The sequence below is a fragment of the Telmatherina bonti genome, assembly GCF_933228915.1.
Source record: "Telmatherina bonti genome assembly, chromosome: 8".
Taxonomy (NCBI): Eukaryota; Metazoa; Chordata; class Actinopteri; order Atheriniformes; family Telmatherinidae; genus Telmatherina; species Telmatherina bonti.
The window spans coordinates 20,551,439-20,566,218 of NC_136626.1; the positions used below are offsets into that span (position 1 = coordinate 20,551,439).

The 14,780-nt window shown below is 38.7% G+C and overlaps 1 protein-coding gene across 1 annotated transcript in view; it reads right to left on the minus strand.

Annotated features, from left to right (window-relative positions):
- ttll7 (tubulin tyrosine ligase-like family, member 7) overlaps positions 1-14,780 on the minus strand; it is a gene marked incomplete at both ends in the record, with an annotated part of 68,772 nt that overhangs the window by 17,723 nt on the left and 36,269 nt on the right. Inside the window, 4 exons of the mRNA XM_079245021.1 lie at positions 2,383-2,517; positions 4,328-4,623; positions 8,105-8,333; positions 10,398-10,484. Coding sequence (XP_079101147.1) covers positions 2,383-2,517; positions 4,328-4,623; positions 8,105-8,333; positions 10,398-10,484 — 747 coding nt within the window. The remainder of the gene's footprint in view (positions 1-2,382; positions 2,518-4,327; positions 4,624-8,104; positions 8,334-10,397; positions 10,485-14,780) is intronic.

Sequence of the window (14,780 nt, forward strand, 5' to 3'; positions counted from 1 at the left end):
GTGAGGCATGTGCTAAAAAGCCTTTGGATATATATTGTTATTCTCAAAATCTGTGCTGAATATTCCACTGCACTTGCTGCTAATGCCAGCATTACCATTTACCTACACTGGCACTGTTATTGTTGTCATGTTGACTTAGCCTTGCACTTCCCCACTGGAGCATATACACAACACTTCCTGTGCTAGATCCCCTGAAAACAGGACTCCCGTTGGGAAGCTTCTTTATAAACTCATGTATATATTTACACACACAAAAGCACACACACATACATACAGAGTTGGGTATCAGTTATTTCAGATGATACTACCTGCACTTTTTTTCTGCATGTCTACCCTTTTCCATAACTGCCCACTTAACCCTGTTACAATTTAAACTTTTACATTTACTTTTGTCCCATGAGTATACAACACAACCGTCTACAGTAAACCAAAACTACAGCAGTGCGGTACACTGTTTCTATTTTACAGTGCTCTTAGTAAGAATTTTATGAGGAAAAAAGAGAAAACACTGACTGCAGCACGTTGTTAACAGGTCTTGTTATTATTCTGGTGAAACTATCCGGTAATTTGTCACATTGTGTTTATTACGTACACAAATTACTGTCAATTAGGGCAGAACAAAAATCCACTTCAGAAATTTCATTTCACTGGATCCAACTGAAACAAAAGCAGAGAAATTTTGATTGAAAGATAAGGGAATAAATTACCCAGATACGAACACATCATTAGCCCAATTAGACCTCAACTTTAAATCACAGACAGCAAAAAATGCCAAAAATTGTTTTTTCATGCCAAGTGAGCACTCTTCTCCTGAGGCAAGGAGTCAACAGTACAGGTGCAGTTACTCATCTGTGTTTCCACGGTGCTCTCATTAGTGTTTGTTAACAGTACAGGTGTTGTAGTAATTGTGTCTCATAACTCCGACACACCCAGATGTTATTCACACACATTAACAGTGTTGTTGGTGTTCTTGTGAGGACTCTGTAATTTGCCAGCAGCTTGCAATAATCTTAAAATTAATCATTACAACTACATATTTATTTGAAATCAAATTTGGTTTTAGGTCCTGTTTAAAAATGCCAGTGCTGAATTATGTTTCTATCACCAGAAACATATCAATTATCACATCAGTTTGACATTCCTCTTTTGTAAGGTAAACATACTTTACATGGAAGAAACTTGTCTAAATAAACAGGCAACACGTCTGATGTTGCCAGTAAAAAGTAAATGCCACATAATCTCTGACAATCTCTTTCCTTTATTTTATGTCTATGTTGTTTTATCAGAGAACATCTACATCATCTGCTCTTGGGGCTTTCTGAAGTCACAAAGCTGAGTGAAAAAGATCTTACACTTCAGTCCTAATGTGACATAGAAAGATAATCTAGCCAACTGAAGTATACTTTGGGTAAGATTTACAGGTTCTGAGGACAAATATTGTCTATTATGAAGATATTTTTGTCATTTAACCTTATTATAAATGACTGTTTGGATGTTATCCTTTCTGCACCGAACAGACAGCTGCTTCTGAGGACAGCAGTCGCTGTAACAGAGGTCAGAATCAGTGCAGAATAGATGCTTTAGTGTTTTTTATGTTGAAAATGCATCATTTCAGGCAATAATTCAAGGTGAGCCATTTCTATATTATTTTACTTTGACAAAAATGAAATTATGCTCTCAAACCTTTTCTTTAATAGTTTTTAAAAACTCCATAAACTGATAAAAAGAACAGAAGATGCATGACTAAAACGTTAAATGAAACGTTTTTTTACTGTAGATAAGCTGCTTTGCCATGATACACAGTTAATGCTGCAAACAGCTATTGCCAATTTTGACATCGATTGATTTGACAGACATTTGTGAGAAAGATAAAGCTTGGTAAACTGCAAGTACCAAGTTTTCTTTTTTTCTTTATATTGAGGAAAACATTACAGTTTTAAAAACTGAGTGTAAACATGGAAAGCAGGACTTTGGTTTCTATCCAGAAATAGAGGAGACACTGATTAATACAAAGGAGTGGTGGGGAATAGTGTAGTGCTGCCAACCAACAGACAGATTGTCGCTGGGGTCATTTGAAATACAATGGGAACCAAGCCCAAGCAGGCAGACTATTGTGAAAGGAGGTGAGGAGGTCACTTTTACCGACGGTACAAAGTGACCAGACCTGGCCACGAGGGGCTCTATGAACACAGCGTGTCTGGATTTCTCTTCAAAGCTTGAAGTCATTGTTCAAGCCTGCATTATTTTCTGTGTATTTTTGTGTTATTATGGCAGCACTTTAGATCAAATGAAAGTCTGTAAAAAAAAAAAAAAAAAAAAAAAAATACAATAAATAAATAAACTTATAAATATATAAATGCCCAAACACCAGTCTGCACCTACCTCATCCAGAACAGCCTCGGCTTCTTCTTCCGTTTTGCCTGGAAACCTGATCCGCATGGCGGTGAGCACCGCCAGAGTCTGACGCACCAGCTCGGCCTCCTGCTCTTTACTCCTCAGGTTTATCAGTGGATCACCCTAAAGACACGTAAAGGTGACAAATGAGAAAACTCATATACCTGCATGTCATGTTATACTTGGGTGTCTTTGTGGCATGTGGCATTTCTTTAACAAATAAAACCAGCCGACTTCTGTTGTTTATCAAATACAAATTCATGTTATTCGCCCTTTTGTGTCATTTTTGTTTGTTTACTGAAGGAAAGTTTACTGCAAATCTACTTGATTGTAGATGAAGTGTCCCCACCGTCGATTTACAGACTAAAAGAGGTAGTTAGAAATGGAGAAACATGATATTGATTAAATATGTAATTTAGTTTGTATGTATTAAAAAAAAAATAGAATAGAATGTCAAATCTTTAGCACAAAAAGGGAGAGGACATGGGTCTGTCTGTAATTTGATTGCTTTTTTTTCATAATTTAATAAATATCTTTAAAAAATTATCTCAACTATATTGTTTGACTGCTGTCATATTCTGGTTTTTCAATCCACCATCCACTTGGATTAGAAAAATTCTGTGAACCAACCTTCTTGTTATCTAGCTTTGTAACTTATGTAACAAGTTGTTGGTGTTAAGTAATTCCGCGAAACCCGACAAAACACCCCAGTCTCATGACATCTGCAACAGGGCCAAATTCATAAACAGTGTGCCCACTTACAAACCATGCATGTAGCTTTCCCTACAAACAAACAAACTGGTATTTATAAAGAATATGTGGCAAAAATGTGCACATCTGAAGCCAACACATTATCTACAAACGTCTAAAAACAGGAGACACTTTTTTTTTCATTCAGCAGTGTTTGCTCTGTTTGCACTGCCAGAACCAAGACCAACAAAGAAAACATAATCCAGCCTCCCTTCTGAGCATCTCAGTTTCACATTTGGTCTAAATTAGCTTTTTTTTTCGTTTTGACTTGCTTCATTGTTTAGCTATTTAGATGTGTTGCAAATCACGTGGCTTTATGAATCCGGCAAAACGGGTCTTGTTTCTGAAACATCAGACTCCTCTTTATGGACAAAGTGCATCAGAACTATACAGTACACTGCTTTTATATGTCATCTCATAAACATCTTTTTCAAATAATGTATGCATTTTTCCTTTTTTCTAGAGCACACATCTTCTCCATTCATGTTTTTATTTACTGTATCTTTTTGTTTACAAGGTCTAAATGACAAAGCCAGGTTTAATTACCACATATCAAGTTAGATAAAGTGTATAAATATGTATTGCACCCATGAACCTCACATCGTTACACAGCAAGTAGCTCAGAGAATGTAGGCTGAATGTTATTTTCCATGCATGTATCAGGGCTGGCACACTCTGTGGTCTTATTCAGTATAAAAGTCTTCCACTTTGTACGGATTAAAGTGGCAGAATTATTCTGCTTCATTTTATTTCATTCTACTGCGTCCAACAGTTCCCAGAATACTTGTAAAGAAGGAAGAGGAATGGAGGAGGCAAGCGAAAAGCAACAGATGGCCACATAATAGAAGGTTATTGTTGTGGGCTACAGTAGGTCTATAGAGTATTGATTCAACAGTTCAAAAGAATCTCAGTGGGACAGGATATCGTATATGCCAGAGAAAGAAAATCATGGGGTACAGATAAAAGCTATGATGATGGACCATGAAAATGCACACCTCTTCAAATAGGAGTGGAAGTTATTGCTTGTTTCTTTAATCAAGTTTGGAGAATTACATAAACAGAGTTGACAGATGAAGCAATGTGCAAGCCTGGAGACATATAACGCACTGTTCGCCACATTCTCAAAGCTGAAGTAGTAAACCCTAGTCCATGTGTGTATGTGTTTGTGTGTTTGATATCCTACTACGTTAGAGTGGATAGTTCCCAGGCTGTTGCTGTGAGGCACACGGTGGGCGGAGCTGCTGCGACTCAGTGAATGAGATCGAAGCGTAGCCGAGCTCGGCCTGACAAGGGGTGTGGCCATGGGAACTGTAGGAGAGGGTCTTGTGGATAGAACTCGCATCTCGCTGGGTGAGGAAAGGGATGCGATTGAGCGAGGGCAGGAGATGGAGCGTCTGATTGGACCAGAAAGCGTTGGTGACGCAGAAGGGGCAGTGCTGGTTTTGAGTGACTTGATTGGAGGTTTCCAATGGATCCGACCTGTGTAGAAACAGAAGACAGAAGGTAGAGATGATGGCTATTGGGGTGGGGGAGGGGGGTTACACAGAATCACTGCTACAGCTACGCTTCAGAATGTTTCATGTCCAGAAGCATTCCCACAGCCCCTGATCCTAACAAACACTCATCTCTGCTTTCGACCATTAGCACCCAGCTGCACTATAGCCCAGCAATCCAATGTGTGTTTTTAGTGACTGCATCATGTAAAGTCAAAACCAGGAACTAAATAGTTGCCCTGTCTGGTTTAGGAACAGATTTAAGAGCAGCTCGCCGGCTCAGATACACTCACACATTAGACAAACACACACAAGCACATGGAAAACGAAGCAGAAAACTCATACTGACACTCTATCGCCACAGAAACTGCTCCAGCTTATCAACCAGACAGTGTATTACTGTGTGTGTGTGCATGCGTGCGTGCGTGCGTGCGTGCGTGTATGTGTGTGTGTGTGTGTGTGTGAGAGGGTTGACGTGTAGCTACTGAACCTTCCAAGGTTTGGCCATTGCCAAATGAGAGCATTATGAAGCTTAGTTGTAGCAGCCCTTCGGTGGCTTGGTATGGAGAAGGGTTTGGCAAGGTTGCCTTCCCTGTGCACTCACATGCCTACATGGATACTTTGTACTGAAGTCAGATTTCTACTTTTTTTTTTTTTTTTTTTTAATAACAAATAAAATGAAAAAGTTCTCTCTACTGAGCAATAAAACTGTCAACCAACAATGCAACCAGAAAATATCTTTTCCAGGGTTAGTACATAGAGTACTTCAAAAAGTGTTTCCTTTCTCACTTCTGACAGCTTAAAGTGAGTTGATCTATGTGACTTAGGCGAATTTGAGAGAATGCTTAAAGCTTATCACTCTCAATATAAAACAGTGAATTTCCACATTAAATTCAAGGTACTTTCAAAGTACACCACAAAAGGGTCTCTTTTTGCCTCGCTTACAATCAAATTTCTGCTTCACTTCATCTATGCAACTACCTTCACCTCCTATTCAACAGAACTGCACTGTTCAAGAACTCTTTTCCTCAACTGCTTTATATTGCTTCAATATAAAGCAGTTGCAAAAGCCCACAACTGGTCCTCTCTAATATATGTTTACTTACAAACTCGGCGTCAATGGTCCACATTTTACACAAAGATCCACATTTCACACATCAGGCAGAATAGCAATTATTCTGTCACTTAAAAATAAAATTCAATGAAATTGTACCATTTATTATATCACTAGGGCAGATAAATACCTCATAGTACTCCTGAACATTGGCAGTAAAGCTTCATAGACAGTCAGTCTATGGAGGGTTAGTTACTGTACTGTATGTTTGCACAATACAGGAAATAAAGTAAACATTTGGTAATGAGACATGCCTTCTTTTTTCATACTATTCAACTTAACTCAACTCATCTCATCTTTATTTATAGAGCACTTTAAAAGTAATCAAGATTGGCCAAAGTGCTGCAACACACACACACACACACACACACACACACACACACACACACACATAGCCACATAAAATAGTTAAAGCTCAGGACAATTTACGTAAAATCAGTGAATTAAAAACTTTTTTTTTTTTTTTTTTAATTTTTTGTTTGTATTTTGTTAAGAACCCACTGGAATGTCATAAAGTCATGCAGAAGGCATATCACCTGCAACTATGTCTGACCTGCAGCAGGCAAGAGGTAAAACTCTAAAAAAAAATTTAACACATTAAGGCTGACGTCAGTCCAATTACGCCTCAGTTATATGTTGTCATGCTAATAGGACATCCCCCTCAGTTCTAACTTTTAACTCCAATCTATTTGTTGTGAAATATAATCTTGCAGGCTGTTTTATCTGTCATTTCAGGTGACAGTGGAAAGATTTAACACTCGCTGATTAATCAGAGTTTGGGTATTGATATCGTTTATTGGCCAGTCGAGTTATATAATATAGGACATCACACAGCATACATAGCATAGCATAGCACAGCTAACATGGTTAGAATCAAAGGTTTCTCTTCTAAAATGTTTTTGTTTGTTTCTGTAAAAATGCTTACGTATTTTTTTCAGCAAGGCTGATTTAAAATGATTGTCATTACAATGAAAGTTTACCTAATTTAGCTTTTAGAAGGACGACACGAGCAGCAATTTTCCAGGTCATTTGCATCAACTTCTTGCAGCTTTCTAAACAAAGCTGATTTTAAGAGACCTCCTTAAAAAAAGTTGTTTTTGTGACTGACTACGTTCAAATATGATAATAACCTGCCTGGAAAAACCTATTTTTAAGTATTTCCCAGATCTACGGTGGCCCTGAAGTGTCACAACAAAACAATTAGCTGCAACTCAACACAATGAGCCACAACACAACACAAAATCCACAACACAACACAATGACCCACAATGGACGTGATACTGCTTTTTATAAAATTTTTTCTCGGGACCACCGCAATGGAATTCACATTATCTAAAGTGAGCAGCAACATAACGTAACATCACGAGAAGTCAGCAGTTTTCAGTCCTTACAGATTAAATGCGGAAGATTGTTTGAAAAAGAAGTATATAAAACAATATGTGGCTTAATGTGTTGGTATGTCATATCACTTCCACTGTGGCTTCATGTGTTGTTTTGTGGCTAATTGCGTTGTGTTGTATCTTAATTGTGTTGTGGCTAATTGTATTGTGGCTTTTGTTTTGCTTCGTCACTTCAGGGCCACCGTACAGATCTCTTTTCAAGCTGCATCAAGTTTTTATGCAAATAGACTAAATAATGACCAGTTGGATACAATGGCCATGAATCTGTGGAGCAAAGGAGCAAAGTTTGCACTTTGCACCTTTATAGGCTCACTTTTTAACTCATGTTTGCTTAATTTTCTGTCTTTGTCATTTTCAGTCATACCACAGACACAAATGAGAGTTTAAATATTTAAAAATGTAAACATTTGAGACATCTTATCTTTTCGCTTCTGAAAAACAAGTTTGTTAAGGAGGAGTTTACAAATCTCCACCACTCTGGCTTCCTTAAAGGTAGAGTATGTAAGATTTTCAATATTTTCAAAATGAATTAATGAAAAAAAAACTACAATCATAATTAGATAGTTTTTTAAACATGTAGGTTCCAGTCTGTCCATATTTGATGCGTTATTAAATTACAAGTTTGATTAATGACAAAGACCCTTTTTGTGATTTTTTCTGACCAGTAAAAAGAAAAGTACTTCTTTTCCACCAGTAGGGTGAGTATAAGCCCATTTATTGCAGAGCAGCTCTGAGCTACAGCTCACAAGCGATTCCTGCCCTCATTGCAGCTGGCAAGGAGGAGGGGTGAGTTTTGCTCATTACTGCCAACCTGTGGTCGTTTGTGGAGGTAGCAGTTTTGTGGTTTTGCTCACAACCTGGTGTTTGCAACCTGGTGGTGGAAAGAATCGCCTTGAAAGCTTACATACTCTGCCTTTAATGAAGACTTCAGAAAACACTTTCACACATCCTACCTGAGCGCTCAGCCAAGTTCTTTTCTTTGCTTTCACTAAGGTCATAGGAAACTTTCTTCTCCCCCCGTTTCTCTCCACTTCTTCCTTCTCCTGCCTTTCTCCGCTCATCCTCGTCTTCGTCTGATGAGGAACAGGAATTATCAGCACTGCTGCCGCTGGTGAAGTCAGCTAGGTAGTCTGGTCGTTGACGTCTTGGCGTCTGGCTGCATTCTGGCATGGTGGTCAAGGGCTGGCAAGTGGACACGCAAGACTCAGATGTTACATGAACAGCGAGAGAAGTCAGACACAAAGTAACTATGCACACTAAGAAAACCAATCTCACAGCATGTATGGTGACAAATGCCTTACCTTCATCCTTATGTGAACTTGAGCTGATTGCATTTGCTTCCTAGAACTAAACTGTCCAAAATGATCTCATGTGAAAAATGCTCTTCTGTTAAAGGGCTGCATCAATAGGATGGCGTCACCAGTACTGAGTGTTGTTGTGTGTTGTCATCAGTCTTCTCCCACCTAAATCCCAATACCTTCTGTCACAGACAGAGCTGGTCTTCACAAACATGCCTGTGTGATTGCAGGCCCAGTAATTCTCAGTCACATAAGCAACTCCTGTCACCATAACAACTAACAGAACCAACTTCATACCTTCAAGAATTCTGTAAGCTTGGGCAGCATTAAGTGCAGCACTAAGTGCCTTTTTGTCAAAAATGTTGTTGTGATTCTATTAGAAACAACAAGGTGAAAGTACTTATGCTGCGGATGCTTAAGTGCGATGTATAAAATCACAAACAGAAGCTTTCTGTTCAGTAAAAAGTTTAAAAACTTCAGTCTTTTTCCACATCCTGAAAGGGGACTGGTAGCAATAATGACCCATTTATACATCTGTTATTTAACAGTCAGCTCAGGAGGTGCTGTCAGACCACCCAAATTAATTGGCAGGAAGTGATCACAGGGCTTACACAGTTACCACCGGGTAGCTGTGTATGTGAGTGATAAAGGAGAATAGAAACAGAGAGATTATATACATGAAAGGAGAATAAAAGGGAAGATGGGAACATCAGATTGATGAGGTGAGACATGAAAAGAAGGACAAGGTGAATCTCAGTATGGCAGCAGAAAAGAACAGAGACAAGCAACCGAATAGACTGAGAGGCGTAAATGAACACTGAGAGGAAAGGGACTTTGGAGGAATGAGAGGGACATAAAAAGAAAGCAAGAACAGACAGCTAATAAACAATGGAGAAAACGACAAAAGACAAAACACCAGACTGTTATGTTGAGAGGAAAGGGGAAATTTTTGATTAGTTTGAGGGGAAGAAGTGTGTGAATGTGACAATTAAGCTACATAGTGAGGTAAGGAGAAGTGTTGGGGAAGAGGCCAGCATCACAAAACACACGTGAGATTCTGAAATTAAGAGCAATGAACACTGAACAAGCCAAGAAACTCCCTGCCTTCCTACTTCTACATCTTTTCACCAGTCGTCCAGAACATTTACTTACCACTAATAAATCTGAAAATTATTCTCTTTCCTCAAAATCCTCTTTCCAGTCTCTGCCCTGCTCCTCTCTAAGAGCTTTCACACACTTGTTGGTTCAGCTTCACCAGATGGCTTGTGAGCTCCACACCCTGAGGAGTGAATCTGTCTGTCACGGGACTTTCTTTCCCCCTGTTATCGATGTCTCTCTCTGCACACTTTCCAACACTGAAGCTGATGGGCTCCAAATTAATTTGGACAGCAGTGATTGCGTCTGAGCAAGTAGTTATTCTGACTAAGGCTTTGCAAGTGCAGCACTGAACTTCCCCCTTCGAGTTCCCTAACACACTCCTCAAGTGTTCCAGCCAATTTAGCCCTCTAGTGAGGGATGGATGTAGATGTGCAGAGAAGAAAAGGATGGAGAGGTGAAAGGAGGAGAGTGAAGCAAGGTGATGGAGGGAGTAATGTGCTGTCGAAGAAAATTGAGGGGGCTTGTAGGTGGATGTGACAGAGATATGGAGAAAAGAGGGTGATAGACAGAAAGAAAGATAGCATGGAGAGAGCGAGAGAGACAGCCTGACAGCTGTCCCCTTGGGGAGTTGGGTCTTTTTCTTTGGGCCTTTTTCAGATTCCTTTCTTTCCTACCGAATCCGCAACCCCCCCTTTTTATTTTTCTGAATCACGTCCGATGTGCCTTCTGTGGGCAATAGCTCCAGGCCTCTGACTACCTGCATCCCTCCCTCCCTTTTTCTCTTTGACACCCATCTTTTTCATAGGTCCCATGAGGACTGCGGACCGCTACCTCTGTGCCTCTCACCCACCTTTGGTCCTCGTTGCCGGGAGGATTTGCCCATCAGCTTCTCATCATCCAATTCACATTGCTCCAATAGGTCTAGTATGTCTTCCTCCTAAGCGATAATACATTCAGAAATAAACACAGTATTGATGAGCAGATGGCAAAGGTGGTGATGCTGGTTGAATCTGGAAAACATAGTATAAGGCAGTTGTGGACAAGTTAGTATTTTTAAAGTGTTCATATTTTTCTTCTTTTTTTCCTTTTTATAAAGTCAAATTAGGGGTCAGAACAATGACAAGGAAAAAAAAAACACCAAAAAAAAAGTAAAACATTAAGAAAATAGTGGTGAGAGCAGCAGCAATGGCTGAACATGGTTTACTTACCAGATGTAAAGTGATTGTTCTCTGGTTCCTAGCTCATTGCATTGACATTTATATGTACAAATGCATGTACAGCAGCATATTTTGCACATATATGTTAATCTAGGCATATCTTATCTGGAAGACTTAATAGTCAGTGCAAAAGAATGCATTTGTGTGTTCTGAGCAGGGATAGTGTGAAATGCTGTGTTTGAGAAAGATGTGACCATTTCCAAGTAACAGCTCTCATTTCAGTCTATTTAACGTTTACTGTTTTCTGTATATCATAGCTTTTTGGTAAGTGGTTGTATTTGCATTTCTGTCTAGGATTGAGTGAACCTGAAAGGATTTGTGGTGGTTGGTTGCATCAATTTATTAGTGAGGCCAGTATCAGATACGAAGATTTAAAGTAGTTCTCCATTTAAGGGGATTAAAGTGCAGGGAAAACAAGTCATTATTGAGCAAGTTAGCAAGACATCAATTTGGAGTCAATTGCTAATTACTTTGTCATCATTTCACATGTATATAAGGCCTAAAAAACTTTTCAACTCAAAACGTGTCATCTGCATACACTTCTCATTCATTCTACATTATGTCTCTGCTAATTTTACAAATTAACCTTGTGTGAGTTTTTTGTCAGCTTGTACAAATTGCAGCAAGATGTTACTTGATTTTCTATAAACTCTAATCCAAACATGTAAATAATAGACTATAGTATGCAGCATAATAATAAAAACCACAACTCTCGCTCCATGAGCAACAGCAATTTCAGAAAATACAACCCGTATTGAAAACAACGTATATTTGCACATATCAACCACTGGTTGAAAAAAGGAGATTTCATTTGAACATCTACATCTCCAAAAAAAATTAGAATATTATGAAAAAGTCCAACATAATTTTGTCACACATTTCAGAATGTGAAACCCATACATTGTACAGATTCATTACACATACAGTGAAACATTTAAAACATTTATTTCATGAAATTTTGATAATTGTGGCTTATAGATAATGAAAACCTTAAATGCAGTGTCTCAGAAAATTAGAATATCACATAAGATCAATGAAAAAAGGATATTTTAAACAGAAATGTCAGGTTTCTGAAAAGTATGTCCATTTCCATGCACTCAATACTTGGTTGGGCCTCCTCTTGCATGAATTACTGCATCAATGCGGCGTGGCAATGGAAGCGATCAGTGTGTGGCACTGCTCAGGTGTAATGGAAGCCCAGGTTGCTTTGATGGCAGCCTTCAGGTCATCTACATAGTTGGGTCTGGTGTCTCTCATCTTCCTCTTGCCAATACCCCACAGATTCTCTATGGGGTTCAGATCAGGTGGTTTGTTGCACAGTAACACTGTGGTCATTGAAGCAGCTTTTGGTACCTTTGGCAGTGTGGGCAGATGCCAAGTCCTGCTGGAAAATGAAATCTGCATCTCCGTACAGCTTGTCAGCAGGAAGCATGAAGTGCTCTAAAATTTCCAGTAGATTTACTACTATGTTAGTAACTGGGCACTTCAGAAAACACAGTGGAGCAACACCAGCAGATGACATGCCTCCCCAAATCATCACTGACTGTGGAAACTTCACACTGGACTTCAAGCAACATGGATTCTGTGCCTCGCCACTCTTCCTCCAGACTCTGGGACCTTGGTTTCCAAATGAAATGCAGAATTTGCTTTTGTCTGAGAAACAGTCCAGTCCTTTTTCCCCTTAGCCCCGATGAGATGTTTCTGTTGTTGTCTCTGGTTCAGGATTGGCTTGACACGAGCAATACGACATTTGTAGCCCATGTCTAGGATTCGTCTGTGCGTAGTGGCTCTTGATGCGCTGAGTCCAGTTTCAGTCCACTCATTGGGAAGTTCCCCCAGATTCTTGAATGGATGTTGCTTGACAATACTCACAAGGCTGCAGTTATCCCTTTCACTAGTGCACCTTTTCCTCCCACACTTTTTCCTTCCACTCAACTTTCCATTAATATGCTTGGATCCAGCACTCTGTGAACAACCAGCTTCTTTAGAAATGACCTTTTATGACTTTCCCTCTTTGTGGACGGTCAATGATCGTCTTCTGGACGTCTGTCAAGTCAGCAGTCTTCTCCATGATTGTGTAGCCATCTGACCCAGACTGAGACCATTTAAAGGTCTTTGCAGGTGTTTTGAGTTAATTAGTTGATTAGGGTCTGACACCATGACTTTCTAAGATTGAAGTTTTTCACAATATTCTAATTTTCTGATAGATTGCGTTTTGTTTCTTTCATTATCTATAAGCCACAATGATCAAAATTTCAAGGACTGAATATTTGAAATGTTTCACTCTATGTGTAATGAATCTATTAAGTATATAGGTTTCATATTCTGAAATGATCTTTTTCATAATATTCTAATTTTCTGAGATGTACCTGTATATGTAGACACCACTTTAAATTCCTTTTAGGGAACAGCACATATGTAATTCTACAGTGTTACATTGCTGCAGGTAATAGCGGTTGGACAGGGGATGCAGACTCAAAGACTATTTAAATGTTCAGTGACCACAACTCCCCTTTTCATGCTATTTTTCCTGGGTTTTGTTTTTGTTTTTGTAAATATAGATTATAAATTTGAAGGCTATAATACTGCATTATTGATTTTTCTTGTGTTTTTGTTTGTAAACTGGCCTTATGTGTAGAATAATCACAAGTTTACTGGAGTTTTCTTTCAATTTACTGTCTTTAATAACCAGGAAAAAGTCTTTTATACCTTGTTGTATAAAGCAGAATTTTGTAATTTGTGAGGCCATAAAATCCCAGCCAAAATAAGTGTCTGCTCTTTTTAAAGCAGATTTCTGTTTCAAATGTTCTGTTTTTCTTTTCTTTTCTTTCTTTTTTTGTATGTTTTTTTAAAAGCTGGATTACAAAATGAGAATAACAAGCTATACAGGTTCTTAAGATTCATGTTTAATTCATGTATTAGCTGCTCTTGCCACTTTGAAAGAAATGACTTAAGAGTGCCAAAATAAAACTAGCACTCTATGTATTCGCACAGTGTTAGATATTACTGACAGAACAGGCTGATTGTGCTTGCACACACTTGACATTTTTCTTGTTTATCTTAAGTATCACTACAATAAAAGAAAAAAAAAAAAAAAAAGGAGCAACAGAGCAACAGTTGAACAGGTGGAAAACATAGATAGCTAACAATAGAACTAACAATTTGATGCATACCTGTCAACTTTACTGTAAGAGAACTGGGGAGAAGGGTGATGCAAACTCTGTGGAAACAAGTGTAACCCACGAATGGGTTGTCTGCAGCACAGCAGTTGAAATCAGGAAGGTGCTCTCCAGTCAATCAATGTGGCATCATCAGGATTACAACACGGGCTCTACATTTTTTGATATTGTGACAGTCGATGACAGTTTTCAGTTCATGGCTTAGAAGAGCATACAAAGCCTGCAAATGTAAGCGTTTCAGGTAGTGTCTACGAGGCATTATAATTTGGCCTTTAACAACAGAAAGAACTACCCATATATGGAACGCAGGTCTGATCCGGCTGCCACAAATCATGGAGTTTGTTTGTTTATGTTAGTAACTGTTAAGTTTAAGGTTAATTTTAAGATGCTAGACTTTTATTCATTCTTTCATTTCTATGCCACTTAACCCAAGGCAAGGTTGAAGGAAGCTGCAGCCTATCCCAGTACTCATCGGGTGAGGGGCAGGGTACATCCTGGACAGGTTTCCAGTCCATCATAGGGCTATACTAGACTTGGATGAGTTCAAATATTTATGTGACAGTTAAATTACAGATTGCCAGGGCAGTGGCGTAGATGTGACTGTGACTAATTTGACTTTCAATTAACTTTACGCTGAAATCTGTAAGAGTGAAAATTAACCCTTTTTTTTTTCTTTTAAAAAAAAAAAAAAAAGATGCAGCAACTTTCGAATTTAATGTAAAGCTGAGTAGCAAATATAAATGAAGTATAACTAAGTCCAAGTGAAATAAAACAGCTCGTCCTTCATGTCTTGCTATTGTGTTCCTCTGTTTACATCAAGGTCTCATTTTTTTTCCA